The sequence below is a fragment of the Parambassis ranga genome, chromosome 9, assembly GCF_900634625.1.
Source record: "Parambassis ranga chromosome 9, fParRan2.1, whole genome shotgun sequence".
In the NCBI taxonomy this organism is placed as follows: Eukaryota; Metazoa; Chordata; class Actinopteri; family Ambassidae; genus Parambassis; species Parambassis ranga.
The window spans coordinates 15,104,457-15,122,645 of NC_041030.1; the positions used below are offsets into that span (position 1 = coordinate 15,104,457).

Genomic DNA, 18,189 nt, shown 5'->3' on the forward strand with positions numbered 1-18,189 from the left:
GTTGTGCTAGTGAACATTGATTCTTGCTGCCTGTCAGTTCTAGAAATAACCAAGAGACAGTTTTGTCCCGCCCACAAATTTAGGATGTCAAATTAATGCAAAGCCAGACTTAAGAATGAGTGACAAAAGACAGAAAAAGAACATTTATACTACAGTAACACTGACATTTTGGAAATATGAGAAAACACAAGCTCAAGTAAACACACTCTCAGATCTTCAGTCACTGAAAAATTGAATGATGATTATTTATTATTATGTGATATATATATTATGAATTCCTACAACATTTGTCCTAAACCACTTTATTCTGCTGCTAATGCCTCACAGCACAGGCAGGAGGTCACCATTTAAGTCATGTATATTCTCTGCACAGACTGAGCACAAAAAAAAATTATTTCCAAAATGATCCCCCAATGCTCAATGACTCAGATACTGTACAGCAAGCAAGCCAAGTCCCAGCACCTCAGGCTTGAACAACAGTTGGCTCAGACAATAGGCCACCAGACCATGCCCTGCATTAGTTCTGCCTCGGTGGGTCTCATGTTGTTCAGAGGGCCACGTTTGACCGCCATCTGCCCTGGAAGTTCAGTCTGCTGGAGAATGACTGTTTGAGAGGCTCAGAGAGAGACAGAGGGAGAGAGAGTACCAGTCAATGAACATACAGCTCATGTGCACACTCATGTGTAGACTGTACTCTGAACTTCAACATGTCATAAAAGTTGTCTGGTCCCCAGACTGAGGGATTTTTTTAAAGGGCAGTTTTATGTCTTCATAGACATTCAGAGGACACATAATTAGAGTCCTAAATTTATGCACGTCCTGTAATTAAGCTCTGCACCTTTTCTCATAGAGGTGATGATACCTTTATTCTAAGCAAAGTTTCAGTGTTGCTATTTTATAGACAAAATTGAATTGTCATCTTGTGTACCTTCATAACCAGACACGAGAGCTGCTGGTTGACATTACTCTTCCTCCTCCTCCACATGCACACTCCAAACTTTTTCTGAAAACTGTGCATCTCACTGCTGCCCCTCTTTAAACTGTCTGAATGCCATCATCCATCTCTACCTCCCACACCTCTACCTCCTCTTCATCTGTGTGTTTGCTTGTGCATGCGTGACAGAAACAAACATGCACACATTTTGAAGCACGCAGCAGCAGCAGCAACAGCAGCAGCACATTTGCATTTTTTCTCCTTCTTTCACCAAATGACTGTGAAATCCAAGGACGTACAGCAGGCTGCTGTTCTGTATATCAGCACACTTTTGTTCATTTTCTAATGACCTGCAGTCTGTTTGGCTGCCTCAGAAAACAAAGACAAAAAAAGCATGCACAGAGAAAACACATTTTGCTTCTTTTGCTTAGCTAGTGTAATGTGAAAACAAATTTATTACCAAAACACTTAGTCAACAACAAAAAACCTGCTTTTGTACTGAGCAGCTTCAGAGGAAGAATCTTCACTCAGTCAGTTAAGGTCTGTTAAAACAGCATTAAAATGGAAACTTGGTGTTTTGTCACTAACTCATGTAGAAACGTTGATAGCAGACAGAAAAAAGCATCTATAGCGAGACACTTTGCACCTATCTTGGTTTCCTCTTTATAAGCAACACCTGGCTGCAGAATGGCAGACTGCATTACAAAACAGTCTTTGTCAGGTCAGCCTGGGTGCCGCTGCCCACCCACCTCCATCCTCATCACCCTGGAAACAGGATGATTTTAGGACGCTAGTCTGCACAGACAGTGGAAAAAAAACACCCGTATTGTAGCTTAAAAGCTCAAATCCTACATGAAATCTAGAGTGCTGTCATTTCCTGATTGAATTAAATTAACATTTTATTGTAATGGCTGTAATAAAGATCTTTGAATCAAGCAACTAACCGACCAATCACCACTCAACAAGCCAGAAACAGTTCGGGGAATGATACTTCAGTCAATAGGCATAGAAGCTTTATTTGATCGGCCATTTTCCACTTAGAACAGAGTCACTTTCATTTGAACAAAAGTTTTTTGTTTTTTTTTTATTTTTGTTTTTTTAGTTTTACAACAGCAAAAGACCTACACCAGAACATAAAAGCAATGACAACAGTTTAGACCAGGGAAGACACAAATGTCCTTATACAACACAATTTGCAAGCATCTTTCAAGTATGCTCGTTTGTATGGGTTCATTCATAATGTGTGTGTGGGGTAGTAGCAGTGCAAAGGTTAATAAATAAATTTGTATTAAAGGGAAGGAACATTAAGAGCTGAAATGCACACATGCTGTAAATAAAATAGGCAGTAAATAACAGAAGTTTTGCACAAACCTCCTGATGGTAAACAAGGGTTTTTGGTTCATGCTCAAATATGGTGCATCAAATAAATATGAGAAACAAAGAGCAGTATTGTAGTAAGGTATAAGTCAAGAAAATGTTGTTTATGACTCCTAGTAATAATTGAAATAATTTACAATTTATCGGCAGTGTACTATTTGCACTTACAGTATGTAAAACCTTGCACAATATAAAACATTTTAACATGAAACTCTAAAACTCATTTTCACACTGAAGCGTAATAATACAGACATGACTTTCTAGCTGAAACCCAGTCACTCATGTCAGACATTTGTTTTTGTTTTGTTTTTTAGAAATGACACAGGTACTCACAAGACAGTTACATTCACCAATCCCAAAGAGTTTCCCGTTTTTGGTTTTTTACATCACCAAACTTGACACCAACATCCTGGCGGAATACATTCTCTACAAAAAAATACCACACTGATTAGCAGGTGTGTGGATGTTCGACTGATTGGTTTGTTATATATATATTTTTTAAAATCTTCATGCATATGTTTAAAACTTTGCAATAAAAATATTTCCATTGTAAAATTAAACACTGCAAGTAAAATAATGAAATGCATTGAAAATGAGAGGATACTGGCTGTATTGCACAAGGATTCAGTTTTTTATCACCTGTTATTTTGAAAGACACAACATGGTGATATATCTCATGGTGACTCATACGTATTGCACTCCAGCAGTAAGTGTAGACACACCCACACACACGCACTTACACACATGGGGGGGAGGGGAGGGGGCAAGCAACCAGCAAAGGAAGGGCAGACAGTGTATCCAGGTATTTTTTTACTTGGCTATCACGACTCAGCAGCAACCACCACGAAATATAACAAGTGTGTCACGTTGGTAGGCTGACCATTAGAACTGCATCGACTGTATCACACAGAAATTATGCCTGTTAGGAAATTTTTCATAAAATGATCATTGGAAATTATGCATGAAAGATGACTGTATATATACACACACAACATGAATGGTACTTTTCCAGCTAGCCAAGCTGCACTCTTTCTCTCTCTCTCTGTCTCTCTCTCTTAGCCTGTGGTTTTTAATGAGCAAATAAATGGTCTTAATCCATCAATCCACGAAGTTATAAAGTGTCTGATAGATGTCTTGGCTGCAGGCTGACTTCAGTGGAGACTATTACTGGATGAAAAAACCCATGAGTGATTGGAAAGGAATGGAAATGGTTCATTCCTTCTTTGTGTAACACTGTAACAACACTTTGCAAACACGCTCTGCATTCAAGCTGCAAAAACACCCGCAGTGATCTGAACAGGGATGCATATTGTTAAAAAAAAAGCAAAAAAAGAAAAGAGAGAGAGAGACTTCACTTGGACATACAACTGTTAGCTACGTACACCGGCCTAAAAGTTCGAGTTACACATTTAAAAACAACCTCCGAAAAAACTGTCACTATCACTAGAATACCAAGTTTTGATGTACCAATACATTTAGCAGAAGGCTGATATGCTCTGAGGGAACCTACCCTTGATGAAGCAGTAAGCCCCAAAAAAACAGTGCATTTGATCAGTGGAAAAAGCAGGTATTTTTTACAGCACAGGGAGTAAAGAAAACCTCACTTAAAAAAAACGTCATCCCTTAAAATAAACCTTTAAACCTCACTCTCGTATGCACCAACCAAACATCTGTATTGTTTCTATTGGTCTCAACCTGCCCTTCATAAACACCTCCTTTTCCGGTTGATCTCTCAATTCACTATAGCCCTAAATAAAGTGAAAGGAGCATTGCAGCTCCCCCTCCTGAAATAAATGCCAAAGAGAAAAGAGTGAGAGCCCAGACCCCACCACTAGTAGAAGTAGCGGTGGTGACTTGCACTCTCCGATGCCCCCTGCAGGCTTTCAGGTGGCATCATCATCCTCATCATCCAGGTGATAGTTGAGGGTGATGACGGCGCTGATGAATTCTCCAAGCTCCACAAAATCAGCCGTGATAATGTTGATGCCGCTCTCTCCGGGTCGTTGTGATCTAATCCACTGCATCATGCCCGGTAACGCCCTGAGAGGATGCACAGAATCATGTTTTAGTAGTGGGGGGGGGGGGGGGGGGGGGATACAGAGAAGGACAGAGGAAGGGATGATTCACACTTGGCTGACTTAACACAGGAGCATGCTGTGATAAAAGATCTCTGTGACGCAGCATGTGATGTCTGCAAGCCAGACACCAGCTGTGAGAAGGACACTCTGAGCACTCGCCGGTCATATTCATGTGAGCAGAACGCCAGGGGAGGGTGTCGCTGCTGTAGACGTATCGACCAGCTTTTCTGCATTACAACATTCAAAGGGGCTTGTCCCCTCCTCATGCTTCCTTCCTTGTTGTGCTGGCAGCATGTGTGGCAAGACAGGAATTCTGAAAGATGCCTACATCAAAGTAACCAAGCGCCTGGTGAGAATGGCTGATAGTCGAATTATCAAATAAATTATTCATGTCAGGAAGATTGATGGTTATGTTGCTGAAGCTGTTTTTTTACAAACTGGTGACATTAAGAGAGAGTAAAACAGAGTCAAAGCTGAGGGTAAACCAGGAAAAAATGGAAAAAAAAGAGGGAGAAAAAGTATGGAAAGCATTGCTTCTGGTTTATCACTGCTCTCGACTCGAATGAGGTCAGTGTCAAATGCCTGGGGGCACCTGAACAAACCAACATGCCTCTAGTTTTAAAATGTCACAATGACTCATATATTCATGTGTGAGTGTGTGTGTGTTTGTAAGCGTGACCATGAAGATTTGTTATGAGTTAATACGTGTAAATCATGTCACTTCCGAGGCCTGTGCTGCCTGAGGTACTGATATAATTTTGGTCCCACCGTGTATGCTGGTGATGCTATTCCTGCACTGCTTACACCCTCACTGAGCATGTACACACTATAATATCCTCCTCTCTTGTTACACAAATGCACACATAACCAAACACACACACCTTTCTGTTATTGTCTCTCTCAGTCCGCTTGCGACGCCCTTCATCACAGTGCTGGCCTTTGGTGTCAGAACCACCTGGGAGACAAAAAATGTCCCCTTCCTCCTGCAGGAGACACAACAGACATTTAAAATTTATATTGTGACCATCAATATGGCTTGGTTTCACAAATACAAACCCTGCAGATGATTATATGACAGGGACATTGCCCCATGTAATGGCACATATTGCCCACTAACCTGCGGTCAGTGATAGACGCCTGGAGAAACTGAACCAGCTTTTCTGGGTCGGTAGTGTTGGCCCAGGGTGAGGGCATCATCTGGCCAGGCCACAGGAAGGGCACCTCCAGGGCCATGGGGTGGTGGTAGAAGACGAGCACCTGGTACTCCTTCTCCCACAGATACTGCAAAGTCACCTGAGAATGGAAGACAATTGTTAAATTAGGCACAAGGTTATCAAGACAGACCTTGTTTAAACAATGTGCCTGATGTGACCTGTGAAGTTTTATGTTTATTTGAATTGAAGCAAATGAAAATTGTTGGATATTATTGAGGCAGCTCTCTTATTATTATGCTGCTTTGTTCAATACTCACTTCTGCCTGATTGTAGACATTGTCAAGTACTGTAGGTACTGGCAGGTTTGTCACATAAACAACCCCTGCTTTATGTCTAATCATAATATGTTGATAATCAAGAATAAAAAAGGTCAAAATCTGCCTTCAAAAATGTTTGCTAAATTAAAAGACTGCAGTCTTCCTGGTGGAAGGTGCACTCTGGTATCAGTAATTGTGCAAAACCACTAGTGTAGAGACTGTATATAAAGAGGGAAGACTTGACAGTGCCAGTGGTGGGGTGTGGGTTTGTTTGTGCATTGGACGAGCAACGATGTAGTTACTCTACTGCACTGACTCTAGTTCCAAGATGGTGTCTTTTACTAGTACAGCACCTATAAATGAGATATTTTAACCTCACTTTTGTACAATGGGCAGAGGCAGAGCCACATCACCCATCTTCATTTACAATCTATGGTACAGACACTATCAGCATTATCATGCTGTTGGCTATTGTGGACCATTAGTTTCACCATAAAGGCTCAGAAAAGAAGAGATGCCTATTTTTTCTTTTCCTTTTCTTTTTGGGCAGCATGTGTAACCATGACAACATTGAAAATGAAGTTTTGGTGGTAACCTTAGAAAGAAAAATGTTTTTAATTCCAGCCATGACTTGAACCTAACGAATCTACAACTGAACAACACAAAAGTAAACAGTAACTGAAAACACTTTAAAAATGGGAACATGGGGATCAAGCCCTGCCGTCTGAACATCTCTGAAGTGTCTACAACACCCTCCAGACTCCAAACATGGAATTTTTGTGCCTTTTTGCTTGCTTAAATACAGTAATAGAAATGAAAAACTAGCTACTACTAGTGACCACACTTGTGAGACACTGTTGCTGTGCGGTTTGTTAGTGTCGGGTCCTTTCTTCGGCTCCTGGGGATCTGCCTCGACCTGTGTTTGTTTCTCTGCTTGGATTTTTGTAGCTTTGCTTCAGCTTAAATAAAGCTGTTCTTTAAACCTCCCTCCTGCATTTCTGGTCCTGAAACTATAACTGCGCGTGTTTCTATGGTTACGTCTCTGCTGAAAGACATTAGTGGAAAACTGTAGCGTCACTATAACAGAAAAAAAATTATATATATCACCTGTCAATTAAAACCAGCAAGCAGGTACAGTGTTAAGCTGCAGTAAGCAGTGCACAGGGTGGCTAGAGTTACAGTAAAAACAAACCTTTTCATTGCAAACCTAAGATTAGTTTTTTTATCCTCCCTCGTGAGCTGATGTAATTTGTATGTGGTGGAGAAGAGCAGTGGAGTGGATTAAGTTGTACAGGAGAGCAATTGTGAGGTAAAGAGATGACAGGGGAATAGAAGATCAGATGAACTCACAGACACATTTATGTAGGACAAGAATGGGATTTATAATATCTGTCATTTGTCCTCTCTGAAAGTAAACATCATCCTTGATGCCCCTACAGCTCTGACCTAGAACCCACTAGTCACTATTGGCCTTTTCCTCTTCACTTCATTTTGACTCAGCTGCAGCACCTGACAGGAAAACATGATCTAAGAGTGTGGATGCTGGCGTGGGAGTTGTTGAGGAGTTGATGAATTTTTACGGCTGATTGGTATTCCTAGGAAGGGGTGGAGGTAGACCAAGGAGTGGATGGTATTCAAAAAAAAAAAAAGAAAATTCAAATCTGAGCACAGAGGAGACGTCTCCGTGTGTTTTCTATAAAAAGGGCTTGTTCAAAGTGAGAAATTGAAGTATGATTAAGGATTTAATAACATCATTCTGCATCTCAAAACACAGAGTAAGTGTTGTGCAGGGCCGGGAAAATTATAATTATCCAAAGCCTTTGGAACACACACAAAGAAATGTGTCTGAGATGTGTCCTTTCTCGCTTGCACCAGAAATAAGTGTTTGCGGCTGTTTCTAGGTCAGATAATTGTTTTTCTTTTTAGTCGCTGTTAAAAGTGTATTCGTACCTCCTGAGCAAAAACAACCGGGCAGAGCTTCTCTCCAAACACCTCCTTCAACATGGCCACCAGTTTTTCGTGGTGCAGGTTCTGTACGCCATAGAAATGGTTGAAGTCCAGGAAAACAACCTCTCTAGCATGAGCTGACAGGTAACTGCTGATCTGCTCCAGACCTTCTCTGACCTTGAAACAAAAACATGAACATCCATATTAATAATTTCTCAAATAAGGATATAATGATATGGAATCTGTGAACTGTGTACTTCAAATCCCTGAATGAGCATGATTAAATTCTCAGTCTGCTCTCAGGCATAAAAATGTTGGCGTGAACACAAAAAAAGTGCAAATATCACTAAGCAACCACAAGCATTGCTAAATATTCATCAAAAACTCTCTGCTGACCGTGGCACTGAAGAGCCCGTGGGCGAAGAACAGCTCATTGTCGGGGTCGCGGGGCTTGGTGGAGATGCGCAGGTCAAAAAAACGAATCCCAGCCTCCAGTTGGCTTGTGAAGTTCATAGTCTGTGTTGCCAACCACTTCCTCATTAGCTTCTTAGCCACCGTGCCAAAAACAGAGACGAAGTTCTGCACCGTCTCCGGCTGCTCGGGGCCCACTGGAGACGACTCATCGATGTAGAAGCTGAAGGAATCATGTGAACCTGAAAACAGGGTGCAACACATACATGCAGGCATTGACCACAGTATGTTTGGTGGCACACATTGTAAGAGTGGGGTCAGTACTGGAAGATAGCCCAGTGCCATGGCAACAACTTCCAGCTATCGAATAACAGCATCCATGGCCATAAATCATGAACCCTGACATTTTAAAAAGAATCAAGCCAGTGCACTTAGAATGATATTTTTCAGGCAGAGCTCTATGAGGGAAACAGCAATGCTGATTAATTTGTTTACAGCATTATATCTTTGCATAGTTTAAATGGTCCTCTACCATTTTCCCTATAATGCTGACCTTTAAATGTCCTAACTGGAAGCTGTGGCTTCATTGTCAAACAGCAACTTGAAATTTTCAACAAATGGTCCAAAATTTCCAAAGCTTGTGGCCTTCATCCTCAGTTGTCATAGTGATTCTTGTAGTTGTTATTAAGTGATGTTGAACAAAAGTGTTGAAAGAGTTAAAAAAAGTATTTGGAACAAGTTAGACCTTGTGCTGAGAATTGGGCAGGAAACAAGCTTTTTCTCTCTGGAATTATTCACACTATCGTGGAATTTCTAGGAGATATTTATTTATCACAGGTATGTGAACAAATACACTCATAATACAGCTAGATTTTAAAAGCAAATATATCTCCAGCCCAACACAGTGAAAGTGGTTCAAACTGCTGCTCAAGTTCAGATGCATTTTCTTGAACGCACCATATCGCTAAACACACAGCTATGGTGCTCACTGTTGTCTCTAAATGGTCAAACTTCATACAGCTTCATGTTATATTTCAGTGCCTTGAGCATCACTATAATGATTGTGGAACTGGCAGCAACAATAAAAAATGCTAACATGACACTACTGTTTAATGTTGATATAGATGGATTGAGAATTTCATTTTATTCAGGTAAACATATTTTGGTGGCACCTCCAGACAGGCAAACACACCCGCCTTCCACCAACACACTAACACGGAGCCTGAATTGACCTTCAGCTATCTTTACACCACTGCCAGGTCTCCACAGTCAGCACAGAGAATGACCATAAGCAGGGTAGACAGCTGAATCCTGAGGCAGGGCAGCAAACAGCATCACTGCTGGCTGAGCCGTACCACCAGGGTCACAGCGTAACAGAGAATGACCTTAACCAGTCACTGCAGAGAATGTTTTCCTGTTGCCTCTCAAGGCTGTGCAGCAAAACATCTGCACCATCACTGCTAGTTTTTATTATTCAACTGTGATTTAACGCTGACGTAAACCCTCGCAGACACACATCAGCCTTATCTTTAACCCTTAGATGATAGCCTCACTCGATTATTATTATTTTTTAAATAGTTTTTCTTTGCTTGAAAGTCGAATGCTACAGGATACATACACCAACAGTTCCCAGGGATGTTAGTGAAAAGAAGTGCAGCTGATATAAAATAAATTCAACCATCCTCAAAGATAAACCAACAAGCTTAACACCTAAGTTAAATGAGTAAATCTCCTGCTGATGCCGCTGTTAAGAGAAACCTCAAAGAAAAAACTAAAAGATAGTAACAACCCTGAAGTGCTAAATGTTTTTGCAAAGTGTGCAGAACATCTGTCAGAATCAGCCTAGAGAGCTGTGCAGAAGTGTGGGAACTGCAATCAAGCTTGAGCTCTGCACACGATTAATTATTGTTTATGTTATGAAGTAATTTGCTGAACCTTAATGTGGGGCACGTCTCAAGGGCAGCACATTCATTTGGAAATGAGAGGAAACATTTTAATTTTTGAACAGAAGCAGGTCTTCATGCTCATTTTAAATGATAAATATGCTCTGACAATGTGTTTATATCTTATCTACAGGAGGTTAAAGTACACGTCTAGATATTTACTTGTTCTTGATCTTGTGACTATAACCACCAGAAATTGTGTATAAGTGAGGCCATTGTTGTCACTTAGTGATCACCTTAAAGTCTTATCAACCATCATGTTTGTTTTGGTGGTGATTTTCAGTGAGTATACACACTGTACAAGATGTTTTACTTTCCACAGAATTCCTGTTGGTTGGCTCTCATTGTTATTACACAGTGAAATCTAGTACAGTAAACAGAAACTTAATTGGAAAGGCATTCATAGTGAATGAAAGTTCTATCTGATCACTTTGATGTTAAAAGGCTGCAGTCCTTCCTGTCAAGAATATCTAAACTATTCTCACTGTTTGAAGGCTTTAGCTTTGGTCAGAAACTGAAACAATAAAACACAGAATAATGCAATATAATGTTGTGTTCTTCCTCCGTATGTGAGTCACTGCATGGAGCCAAAGAACATGGCACTTTCTTCATGACATGTTTGGGTTTTGACCCTGACATCAATTACATAATCATCAATGTCAGCCATAAATCTAAAGACACTGGTGTCTTACTGAAAGTGGAGAGAAGACAAAAAAATGAGCCAAATAAAGGGTGAAACAGAGTGATCCACCTATTGATGATGATGATGATGATGACGGAGGTGGTGGGTGATCACTTGGAGAATTGACCCTGTGTTAACTGAGTCATTCTCACTAAATGAGAGCAGGCCATTCAGCGAGGACCACTGGTGGTTTATGCCCTTTTTCACAACAAAACATTACTGCCCACCATGGGCTCCTTTTAGATCTATTTTAGGATGCTGAGGAGAAAATGAGACAGAAATGAAAAGTGACAGGATGGAGTAGAGCTAAATGTTACCAAACAAAGAAGGTGCAGACTCCCCATCATTTACTACATGCTGACCATACATGGGTCTATCCCCATGGTTTTACAGTAATTTTGTAACTGTTTCTTTGTATTTCTACATCCATCTATTCTTCAATCTCTGTTTCACTCCGCTCCAGTCTCACTGCCTCCTGCCTTGCTCCATCTTGTCGGAGTGGTGGTGCTGTGCAAGGGAGTACATACATTTCCGATGAGGCTGAATTATTTGGTGATCAGAATCAAGATAAATGTCTCTCTGCCGGAAACTCAATTAACTGCCAATGGTGGGGCAAAAGAAGCTTGCAGAGAATCCACACTGAACCACACCCCCTCCTTTTCTAACATATCTTTCTATACACATAAAAATTAAGTTTGCAAATATAGAAGGATGCATGGTTTTGATATCAGTTGTAAGATGTAAGGGTGAAGTAAACTGGTGTTTTTGAGGACGCTGTGTAAATGTATGCACTACAAATACAGGCTGGATGTACACTGATTGTGTTGTGACTCGTGGATGCACAGCCATAACAGAAAACAGCCATTCCCTTTACCAGCTTTACCATGCATTTCCTTATTTCCTCTCCCTCTCTCACTCTTTAACCAACCATTTTCACATAATTTGTTTGTTTTCAATGTTGTGTCCATTTTTGTTTCAGTGGCTTTTAGTTGGTTGATTTCCGGCCCTTCAAACATCTCAATGAATGCTCTACTACTATTTACCCTGGCATCTGATACCATTTATCCTCCTTGTTCCAGGGCTTAAGTGGCAGCAGAGTGCTGTAGTCAAGGGGGGCTGATGGCCAGATTTACAGCTAAAAGTCCTGGGCTGGCCTTTTTTCCTCTCTCCAGAGGGAAACACAGCCACTGAAGATGCCTCTTCTGCAATAGATTTATATTGCCCTGCAAGGCTATCCTAATTTAATACAACTGCCTTCACCTTTCACCCTTTCTCCTTGTGGAATGGCATGCTATTTATTACATCAATCATAACAGCTCAAAAGCCAGAAGTGGGGCCAAAACATCTCACTATCCCTCTGATGGTTGGCTGCACTACAGGCCGCAAGCCCTGGAGCAATGCAGCGCTAAGCTATGCAAAAAGTAAAAGGGGACTCTGGTTCCAAGATGGCGTCTTTTCCCAACATATTTGCCCTCACTTTTGTACATCTGGACAGCTTAGCTGTGTCATCCATCTTTATTTACAGTCTATGGATGTTAAACACCACCTAATTTTGAGATAAGTACAACATTTTTCTGATATTGTTGGACACAAGTTAAATAAATTATCCCAATATTATTTCACCTAGTGATGAGATATTAGTGACCATGCATAATGTCTTAATAATGCATGACGACTCAACAACTGTAATCCGACCTCACCAAGATAATGCAAGTTGTGTAGCAAATGTTGAAGAAAATCATTGATGGATATTTATAGCAAAGGCCTAAATATTTTATGGCTGCAGCTTTAAGCAACCAGAAAGAAAAAAAAATAGTTATTATTCCTTTTTAGTTTCAAATTGCTGATGTTGTGAATTTAGACATTTGCATTTAGTTCCTGTGCACACTTGTATGACACAGATACAGTAAGTACTGAGCAGACACTCTGAGCATGTCATACACAAACCTGAACATCCAATTATATTACCGGGGTAGTGAAATTCTTACATTTCTTACCCTTTCCTCTTGTTCGGTTTGTTTCATGGTGACAGGGAGACAGAACACTGATTCACAATATCTTTGGCAGCAGCATACCTTTGCTGACCATCTCCCATCAGGCGAATGTGCAGCCAGGCAGTCTGCACCTAACAGATCTAACAATAGCCACAGAAAAACAGCCCACCATGCATGTCCCCTGCTGATCCTCTCATGGGGAAAAGAGAATGGAACCACTCCTCTCGTTTTTTTCCTCATAAGTCTTCCTTTACTCTCCTGTCCATCCTTTCACTCTTGCTCCAGTTATCTGTAGACTGGTGTCTGACTTGTAGTCTCAATAGGTCGTGATAGTGTGAGGCCAAAGTGGCATCTAGGACCAACACAGGAAGCTGAGTCACTGCTGCGAATAGGGTGTTTTTGCAGAGAAGTGGCAGGATTACACTGATGAAAATTTGTGTTATTTTTATATAATAACAGACACAATGCTCAATGCGGCTGCATTATAACATGAGTCATGGAACAATGAAATGCTTTATACCTGGAACTATGTTGACTAAACAACTGACTGGTCACTGGTTATGTTCCGTGCTGCCCGGTGCTGCACTTGTTTTCAGAAGTGTCATAGAATCCATAGAAAGCCGTCTTTTCACAGCTCCTCTCCTCTTTCTGGATGTATTACAGTCAGGTTTCAAAACAGCATTAAGTCAGCTCTCTTTCAAGCGACACATGATTCATTGCTGTCTCCTGAAAATTGTGCTATCTTAATTCAACTGGATGTGCTACTTTTGACAAAATCGATCCCTGCTTTTCATGATCAGGCCTTGGAGCAGCTTGTCTCTGATGTACAAAGCTAAGCAGTTAAGGACAGGACTGATGGCTCCATCTCTCTGTGGAGTACCACAGGGTTCAGTTTTATTCTCATGATGTGTATTATCCTAGTGACACAGTCTTACATTGACTGTTTTTTGCCTTTGACCCTGAGCTTCTTTCTCCATCAGCTTGTTCTCTCAATTCTCTCATATTTTTCCTTTACCTTTGCTTTAAGTCAGGTTTTTGCTTCGGGTTTGTTTTATTTTTGTTTCCATTTCCTGTTTTATTTTGCTAACATGGTTTTTCAATTGTTTCAGGTGTCCTATCCTCCCTTCCCTCGTGTGTCTCCATCCTCCTCTGATTACCTACCCCACCTTAATGTGTGCCACCTGTTTCTTGTTTTCCCCCTCCTACTTTTTTATATGTCTTCATCAAGCGGCAACCTTCGGGGCTCAAAGTGGAAGCCCATGCGGAAGTGTCAAAACTTGTAATTCACGCTGCAACAGCTGGGGGTTGGCTCCAAAAGCGAGTAATTTCCCATAGACTCCCATGTTAAAATGGCCGATTTCACAGCAGAAAAGAACATGTTTACAGCCTGGTACAAAAAATCGCTGTGGTCTCAGATGATAGGTTCTCTGCTAGTGTCAGTTGTACGGAGGGTGAATTTTTTTACAACTCACTCGTTTCAATTGTATTCGGACTTAAAATTACGCCTAATTATGGGCGTTGCCGCTTGAGTGACAGACAGTTGACGTATCACAGCGTGAGTTTCCTGCTTCCACTGCCAACATGGCGGCGGTCATCACGTCCCGGAACCTCCCACTGAGACTCAAAACGGCTCTTCAGAAACAAACGGGTGACGTCACAGAAGCTCTGTCCATAGTTTTTACTGTCAATGGTCTTCATCTACCTGCACCTCCCGTCAGTGCGTCTTGTGATCTACCGAGTGTATCAGCCTTAGCCAGTTGTTAATCTCCTGTGCATTACCTGGTTTAGTCTTGTGGATTTTGTCTTAGCTTTTGCCCTACTGAATACCAACCTCTGTGTAAGGAACCTTGCCTGTTTTTACATTTTTCTCCTCATCCTTTTGTCACACATTTAAGTCTAAACCTTTGAAATCTTGTCACTTTACTTACGATAACTGTAACTCACTGTTAAATGGTATCATCTTGGCCTTAGTCTGTCCCTACACCCCTGTGCTGGACTCCCCTTATTATGCTTAGATTAGCTGGTACTTTCTCCACCATTACTGCCTCCACCTCTGTCTGGTTGATGAACTGAGGTGATTATCCTCCAGTCTATTAACCTCTTAACCTTTCAAGTCTGTCATATGAGTATTTATCTTTCTGTTTAATTCCCCACATTGCTTGCATAAATAAACAAACACACTGACAATCCCCTCGATCATCCTGTTGTTTACAACAAAAGGAGAGCAGCATCACAAGCGCTGTAGCTTTCAAACTGGTTTTGCATCAATACCGACCAGGTAGATTTATGTAGAAGGTAACAGCAGCACATATGGTAAAGCAGATGCATTTTGGCATGAAGCAGCTGTTGGAGCTACTGAACAACAGCCATGCTACTTTGACAGAGTCTTCTTATTCATACATCATACTCCTGCATATAGCAGCAGTGCCTTGAAACATGACAAATGGATGCAATTAAAAGATAATAAAACCCTGATACTGATTAGGTCTCTGTCACCATAACTGAAAGAAATCTATTGCTAATCTTAAAGGAGGTTGTGTATACAGAACAGCTGATAACACAGACACAGTTTGACTGTGAGGATTTCTGGCGACAGCAGAGTACCAACATCACATGGCAGAGCCTGGATCATTCAGCCTGTGTGGCTAGTGATTTTTGTTTTAACACATTTGCATCACACAGGTTGAACTATCCCTTGCGCAGGAAATGATGAACCGTTGCCTCTTTTGTCTCTTCTTTGTCCCACTTATATTCCTACTTAAAACAAAAGGCTTAATGCTGACAAAAGAATATGATGAGACACACTTTTGAGAAAAATGAGACATGCACCCCACTAAGAACACATGGTCGTTGCTAAAAATAAGCACTGATTAAATCCTGTGGATTTTGGTATTTGTCTTGCCAAACATTATGCCATGTGCACTCTCATAAACACAAGGGAGTGCAAAGATTTGGTGGATATTTAACAAAATTTGTATCCAAATGGAGGTTATTGCTGAGAAGGAAGAAATCATTATACCAGTGAAACGAAGCATGTTCTCATGCGGCCTTGGCATGGATGATTTGTGACATCACATTGCACATTACATGTGAATCAGCAGAATGACATGCACGAGGTGAAGCGCCATGTTGGTTTGCTCCTTTTTGACGAATTACATATTTCTTTATTGGCATCCTTGATAGCTGTGGTCAGAGTAGGTAATAGGCTATGCCACGCCTCATTGGACATTATACACTAAGCCATCTGCATCTGAAATACCATCCCTGCATATGCCAACTTTACACACAGCAGGTATGAGAGAGCTTGAGAGAGGAACAGTGAGTGAGGCAGAAAAAAGGGTTTAGAATTTTTTTTAAATGAAGACTTTGTGTGGTGGTGTGATAATTGCTAGGCAGCAGATATGGAATTAACCGGCTGTTAATATGCCATTCCATCAGTCAGATCAGTTCTGAGCTTTACAACCAGCGTTTCCAATTTGAATGGAGTTAAAGAGAACTGCACTCTGATTGGCTGAAGGTGCAACAGCTCATTTTGTATGCGATCATCTGAGCGCACGGACTGAACCCATCCCACTCTCCGTCTCCTCTCCTCTCCTCTGCGGCCACCACCCCAGTGCAAACGGCTCAAGTCAGACAGACCTGCATGCATCATGTTTTCTGAACCTTTAAAGTGCCCCCCCCTTCTGCTTCAGTATTCACATTAGTATTGTAACCTCCAGGCAGCGGTCCAATCTAAACTGTGATAAATACACTGCACTTCTCTCGTTGCGCAACAGGTCGTACCCTTTGTTCCGGCGCGGCACAGTTAATGTAAAGGACATTTGTAGTTGCAGTGACATCAAAGTGAAGCATCAAAGTTCGCAAAGCAGCAAAATGTATAGAATGTTGAAACTCATAGCCGATCTGTGCGCTTATCGTATCCAAGGATAATATAATACGCACGGATGAAACGTGATGGAGATGGACGTGAAGAATACACCTACCGGGAATCGCCAGGTTGGTGAGCGGGATGGTGTGCATGCTCGGCGGTAAACTTGCCATCCAGTCTGCGAACCTCAGGTCGCTTCTCCCGTGAGACGAAGCCATGCTGCCACCTTTGCACAACGCTCCGTTCTCCCGGACCAGTGCCTGCGCCAACCTGGAGTGCGCGCTCTCTTTCTCTCTCCCTCTCCCTCTCCACACACACATAAACACACACACACTCAAACACACACTCTCTCTCGCCCTGCCTCACTTTCTCTCTCTCGTCCACACCCCCCTGAGCAGCACACACATCGGCGAGTAGCACAATTAAGAAAATGCGGTTGGACGTATCCAAAATGTGGCAACATTTGGATGTCTAAGACTAACAATACGTTAGGGGTATGTTACAGTTTGACAGTCACGTATGAAATTATTGCAACATATAGCTTCATGAATAATTCTGGTTTAACAGCACAGAACGAGGCTAGACTACACAAAAGCCATGCTTTCTTTCATAACCGGTTCAGGCGGCCAGAACACCCACCACTTGATGTCTGCATGTTATAGCTATTTTAGAACAATGCAGTTGGATGATAGCAGCCTACATTAGCAGTCTAACCAACACAAGTTGAGCCCTTAGTCAAAAATTTGAAGCTTTTCAATAAGGCTGATGAATATGCACATAAATTAAAAGCCTCACACAAAGAAGGTGGTCTCAGAAATGAAAATCTAATTCCTAGTTGTCCAATGAGCTTTATGTCTGAGGTCATGCACCTAAATGACTGTGAGCCATTTAGAAGTGATTCATTCTTGCACCAATTATTATGGAAGTAAGTGACATATTCAGTGTGTGGTAGTTATCAGCTGGCTGGCCACCTTATAGTGAGTCACTCTGAGAAATAGGTCACAACGGTATAAAAATGGAGAACATTCAAAGAAACGGCATGTTCTTCGAGGTATGCATCATGGTGTTTGGCTAAGAATGACATAAACCTCTTTTCCACCCAGACGGCAGCAGCTTTTCTGTCCTGTTTGTTATTTACATTGATGTTTTGAGTAGAAGTGGCATGGGATTGTCATAGGTTGATTATATTAAACTCACTGTTGACACACAAAATCAATACTGACATAACCACCCTGGATAATGACATCACTTTCACTGCTGTGTCTCCAAATGGATCTATAGGATCTGCACTATAATGTGTTTTGACCGGATATAGACTGATTATTTTGAACACATTGTCAATGCATTATCAGTTCTAAGGGGTCATCAACTCTCCTGCAGACCTCACTGATTTGGGTGTTGTCTCTTATTGAACGCGGTCAGCCCACATCTCATCCAAGTTCCTGGAGAAATTACTCAAGATCCGCCTTAAAATGGACATGATT

At 41.4% G+C, this 18,189-nt stretch overlaps 1 protein-coding gene across 1 annotated transcript; it reads right to left on the bottom strand.

Annotated features, from left to right (window-relative positions):
* Nucleotides 1-2,642: 2,642 nt before the first annotated feature.
* Nucleotides 2,643-16,960, bottom strand: plcxd3 (phosphatidylinositol-specific phospholipase C, X domain containing 3). Its single transcript, XM_028414599.1, has 6 exons — nt 16,821-16,960; nt 8,204-8,460; nt 7,811-7,984; nt 5,507-5,682; nt 5,271-5,372; nt 2,643-4,351 (listed from the first exon to the last, which is right to left on the bottom strand). The coding sequence occupies exons 1-6, from the start codon at nt 16,921-16,923 to the stop codon at nt 4,195-4,197; spliced, it is 969 nt and encodes a 322-aa protein (XP_028270400.1). The 5' UTR covers nt 16,924-16,960; the 3' UTR covers nt 2,643-4,194.
* Nucleotides 16,961-18,189: the final 1,229 nt, after the last annotated feature.